Below are 6000 nucleotides of genomic sequence, written 5' to 3' on the forward strand. Positions count from 1 at the left end.
GCAAAAACAAGGACCTAGATGGAGATTAAAGGATCTTGAAACCTTGTTCTTAGGGAGAAGTTATACTATGCACTAGTAATATGTTTTCTCTTGGTGGGAACATATACCTGATACAGGGTATATTCTTCTATTCTTAGGGTGATTTCCATCCTTCCAGAATCCATCCATCCATAATAATCATTACAATGACAACATTTTCCCAAAAGATGTTCAAGAATGACATAAATATACATATATACGGTATGTGTACTTAAATTTTTTTTTTAAAAAAAATCTACTTTCTCTTTTAGTCTCTATTGTCTTTTAATTGACTTGTTAACTTCTTCAATCTTTTATTTGTTTGTTAATCTCCCATGCCATTATAAGTTTTTTTGAATCACTTTGTAATTTTCTGATGGCAAATGCACACATCACTGGATTCCTTTACATGGTTGTCACCGTGAATTTTCCCCATGTTTTAGTTTCCTTTGGTTATTTGTCAAAAGATCCATTAGTCTTTTATGAATTTTCCCAACTTCAAAGCTTGTTTGTAAGCATTTCAAATTTACTTCATTATTTTATTCTATTTTACATTTTTATTTTTTATTTTTCTATTTAATTTTCTTTAATTATTAAGCTCTAATTATTACACTTATAATTTTGGTGTTTATAATTGATACATCTAAAATATTTGGGTTATACTAAAATTTGAAAAACAATCGAAAAGTTTGTTTTTATAATACTTCTAAACTAGTTTGTTGCACAAACTAGTTTCTATAATTTTTAGAAGAGAATGATGAAAATCTAAATGTTCACACCTTGTTAAAAAGGTTTCACAGTAACTTAAGCTATTCCTATATAATATAAGCTGAATTTTTGTTTATTCTCTTCAATTCAAGATTTGTTAAGTAGTTGAATGTCCCGTTTTTATTTGTCAACAAAATTATCTGTTACTGTTTTTGACAGTACTGTAATCAAATAAATTAAGATCTGAAACTTAAACCATTTGCTAATACAAACCATGAAAAGAAACAAAAGAAAAGAGTAAAAAAATAGAGAAAGCGATTGACTTAGCCGAGAGAGTAAGGCTAAGAAGCTGGCACGTGTAAAAGCAAGAACAAAACTCATACATCTCTGATCTCACCAACGCTATCTAGCTGCCATTTGTACCACTAAACTCAAACTCTGTCACACTTCTTCGACAGCCACGTCTCCCAAAGGCCACGTCTCCATTCTCTTCCTAACTTCTACGACCCATATATATATATGAACACACTCGTTTCCGAAACTCCCACTAACTCAAAAGATATTCCAAGTTGTTTCAACGTATATACACAATCAAGATGAACCGAGAACAGCCGAGGAGGACGAGTCAAGAACATGAGAAACAAGAACAAAAAGAACCCATCAAATACGGGGAAGTTTTCAAAGTCGTTGGGGAGCTGGCTTCCAAGCCTATTGCACCACAAGACGCAGCGATGATGAGGAAAGCTGAAAACATGATTTTGGGTCAGACCCAGAAGGGCGGACCAGCTTCAGTGATGCAAGCCGCGGCTACTCGAAATGAAAGAGCTGGTGTTGTTGGTCACGAAGATTTCACTGATGTTACTGGAGACCGAGGCGTCACTGTTACTGAGACTGATGTCCCTGCAACTCGCTTTATCACTGAATCAGTTGCTGGCCAAGTAAGGAATAGAAATACTCTTACCTATTTTTTGTGTTACAGTTTATGTTTCACCAATTGAGCAGTATGCCAAGTGTTTAATTTTAAGCTTTGTACACTTTGAGCACTTTTTCTTGTATTTTACACGTTGCTAGTGGTGAACATAAATCAAAATAGTTTGTAATGCTAGAGTTTTTGAGAATTGATTTGGCAAGAATATGATTATTATAATTTAAATAACATAGTAAATAAATGTTGATTATACATTTTTATATGGTAAAATTTGTAGTTTCCTAGTGTCATTTATTGATAATTTTATAAATATTTTGTGTTCGTTTGGTAAAGATTATTTTTACCAATTTTTATTATTATTCAATTTATTTTTGCTACTAATCATCATGGTACTTTTTGATACTATTCATGGGTCTCACTGTAATATTTCAATTAACTTTTATCTTTATTTATAGTACTTTTAATGAAAAATTTTCATTTTCAGTAAAATAAGTAGATTTCAGACAGACCCTTTATAGTTTATACTAAAATTAACAGCATTTTTAGCAATTTTCATAGAGATTTTGTCTTAAAAAAAAAAAAATCCTTAAGGTGAAGCTAAAATAGTTTTAGATATATGGACCTATGTAACAGTGACGATATATTAATCACAACTTGAAAAATAATTATTGATTTTTTTTTTGGGTATATCTATTGTGGGGAGTAAAAGGACCCAAGTGGGCATATGGGCTTTTGGGCTGTAGCAAGGAGGGCCGACCTGCTCTTGAGCTAAGAATTTGTTAGTATTGCGAATCGGCCCATACGCCGAGGATCCGAGGACACACCCGAGGGTAAGTTTCTCCTCGGATAGACCAGGAGAACTAGGAGCTTCATTATGAAGGCCAAGGCAATATTCTGGAAAGACTGTTGGTTAAAAGGGGGGAAACCTTGAACCTTCGAGGTACACCGGTGTTAGAAAGATACCAAAAGCAAAGGCTGCCACCTCCACATTAAAGACTCTGCACCTACCTCTCTGGCCGCATTAATGGGGAAGTAATCCCTGAACAGTAGAACTGAAACTTCTGGTCACTATTCAAAGGCACTAAGAAAAGAAATATCGATGAGGGAGTGGGTTGGAGCAACACGTGGATAAAGCATCAGGAAAAGAAGTATTTAAGGGGGTTGAACGCCAAAGAGAGGGGGGGTCGGTAACAAAGAAAGAAATTAAGAATTGTAACCTTTGAGAAAGAAAGAGAAATAATACAGAAGTAGTCCTCGGCTCACGTCCGAGGAGGTCTATTTGCAATTATCATTTGTTATTTACAAGTGTTTGTAACTCTTAGCCTGTTATCAAGTTCTCAGTACTTCTAATCTAGATTTTAAGTCCACACTCTACAAATTTCATTGTTTAAGGCTCATTGGGCCTGAGCTCGTGATTGTCTTTGGGTCCAGGTGCAATTGTGCACTTACATCTATCATTGCTGATGAATAAATTCTTTTGGGTAGGTTGTTGGACAGTATGCAGAACCAAATCCAGTACTACAAACATCATTTGAGGTTACTCAACAGAGTGCACTTACTATAGGGGAAGCACTGGAAGCCAGTGCACAATCAGCAGGAAACAAGACAGTGGATGAGAGTGATGCGGCCGCAATTCAAGCAGCAGAAGTGAGAGCAACAGGTAGCAATGTCATAATCCCAGGTGGGCTCGCGGCCGCGGCTCAGTCTGCAGCTACTCACAATGCCCGAGTTGATCGTGATGAATATAAGATCAAGCTGCGTGACATTTTAGTGGTAAACCATAAATGAGAAGGGTTTTGGTTCGAAGTTTTTATCAATTAATCAGTTAAATTATTTTTGTTTGTGCACTGTTTTTTAAAACTGCATCTACATTACAGTCACTTTCTTTCAAAGGGAAAAAAAATTCAGCATAAATATTTGTGAACAGCTTTTTAAAACTTCATTTTCAAAATGAGTGAATTGAATTTTACCAAATACTTAAAAGTAAAATAAGGGTCCGTTTGGTATTTGTGTTTAAGACAACAGTTTTCTAGTTAAAATTTTTCTTTAGAAATACGTGTGAGTGAAAAAATGTGTAGAAATATGTGTAATGTTGTTTAAAAATTGAAAATTATTGTTTGAAAATATATACCAAACACCCCATAATGTGCTAATTTTAAGATTATAGATCTTAATTTCATATAATGTGACAGGATGCGACTGCGAAGTTGCCAGCGGACAAAGCGGTGACACAGCAGGATGCTGAAGGAGTGGTCAGTGCCGAGGTAAGGAACAATCAGAACTTGGCGACTCACCCGGGCAGAGTGGCAGCTTCAGTGACCGTAGCTGCTAGACTTAACAAGAATGTGAACGTATAAGTTAGTGGTAAACTGGTAATTAGGGTCGACCGGATGCTAAATAATGGTTTAACTCTGCTAGCTCCAGAGTGGAATTTCCTATCAGACAATGAGTTGCACTATGTACTGTGTAATAAATATAAGTGTACAAATTTTGTTTATGTACACTGAATTTGGCTAAACTATGGGCAATTTTAATGAATATCCTTTTAGCAATAGAGATGTTCCAGCCGGTAAAACATTTCAAAAGAGTCCAATCCACTTTGAAGGAATGAACCAATTTTTGATTGGATGCGACACTTTTGTCACATTACCTTCCAATATTCTTGCACGATTGAAAACAAAGATAGCAGCCATAGCCTCCCCCACAGTGCATCCCTTGCGTTTGTTGCCCTCACCTAATCACGAGTACATACATCTTCAATTCATTTTTACATAAAATACATACATCTCCAATGCATTTCCACAAAAAATCATTTAATACATTATTTCTTTAGTCTCATTTGTGTACTATTGATTTCTTATATAAGGTTTTCTAAGGTTTATGTTTACTTTTAGGTGATAGGATTTAAAACATTATTTCTTTAGTCTCCTTCGTGTACTATTGATTTCTTATATAAGGTTTTCTAAGGTTTATGTATCGAACTATTAAACAAGAGAAAGTAAGATGGCATGAAAATTGGTTGTTAATATAATTAAAAATTACGATAATTTTGTCTACTTAAAGAATTATTGATTTTCACACTAACGCATCAAAGTACCAAAGAATGTATAAAAGCAAGAAAGTAGTTGTTGGTAGCAAAGCAAGAAAGTGGTACTACAAGAAATTTTGCTATTATGCGACCGTCTTTTTCAACAATTATTAAACATTAAAGTATTATTAGAAGCTGTTGAAATATATGCACATAAATGTAAAAAGTATAAATAATATGCTTATTATTTTTATTCACATGCACCCAATAGTGGATAAAAGTTGTCTTAAGATAAATTTCAACCGTTTGTAATTGTTGAAAAAAGTTTTTTTTTATATAAAAAAATAAATAAATTTGGATATACTCTTTCAAATGATCAAAATTTAATAACTTGATTTAAAATATAATCATAAACACAATTGTGCAATTCCAAATTAAACTCCATTCTCATACAAAACTAAAACACTAGCCTAATTTTCAAGTATTCAAATAGTTCCAAGTTTTCAAAATGACGAATTAAAAGGAAAAACAAACTAAGAAACTAAAACTAAAACACCAGTCTAATTCTCATATTCTTACATCTTAACTTGCATTAATACCTGCATGCTTGCAATAAAACGGAAATATCCTATAATTAGACAATCTGTCTACAATAAACAAATGATGTCTTGAAAATAATGCTAAAGGAGTATCCTAGAGCTTTTAAATTTAAAGAAATAAATGTTAATGCATATGTATGGTCCTTATATAACAATTATAGAAGTTTAATCTGGCAAGTTATGCATGTTATTGTTACCAGCCCATCATTGCTACTGCTAACTAAACATACCAATGCATTTTGAGACAACATCTAAATTTCCTTGGGCCAAAAGAAACAACAAATTCTACTGCTCCACCCTCCACAATGATGAACACGATGATGCTCATGATGGAGTCAAAAGAGTACTCTATCCACTAAGATATTAGCGACCCGCATATAGGCCAATAGAAATTTTGGGGCAGTTAGGTATGGTATTTTAAGCAATAGTTTTCAGTTTTTAAACAATATTACATGTATTTTCACATATTTTTTCAATCACACGTATTTTCAAAAAATACAAATAATGTTACTAGAACAACGTTACCAAATTGACCATTTGTTTCTAAAGCAAATTTGTACAGGATAGCAGGTTTCAATTGTGTTGCTAGATTGAACATCAACTTGAAAAGAATTCTAAATCTTGCTCAAATGCACCTAGGGAGACATTGCTGACTTTCACTGCAGGTGGCCCAAAGTATTGACAGTTTTTTAGAGTCCTATTAATATAAAATTGACAAG

The 6000-nt window shown here is 33.6% G+C and overlaps 1 protein-coding gene across 1 annotated transcript; it reads left to right on the forward strand.

The window, feature by feature from the left end:
- Positions 1–1278: 1278 nt before the first annotated feature.
- Positions 1279–4011, forward strand: LOC142626469 (late embryogenesis abundant protein D-34-like). The gene is made up of 3 exons (XM_075800297.1): positions 1279–1664; positions 3140–3427; positions 3847–4011. Exons 1-3 carry the CDS (start codon positions 1323–1325, stop codon positions 4009–4011), a joined length of 795 nt encoding a protein of 264 aa, XP_075656412.1. The 5' UTR covers positions 1279–1322.
- The last annotated feature ends 1989 nt before the right edge of the window (positions 4012–6000 follow it).

Source organism: Castanea sativa, chromosome 2 (assembly GCF_040712315.1).
Source record: "Castanea sativa cultivar Marrone di Chiusa Pesio chromosome 2, ASM4071231v1".
NCBI classification, from domain to species: Eukaryota; Viridiplantae; Streptophyta; class Magnoliopsida; order Fagales; family Fagaceae; genus Castanea; species Castanea sativa.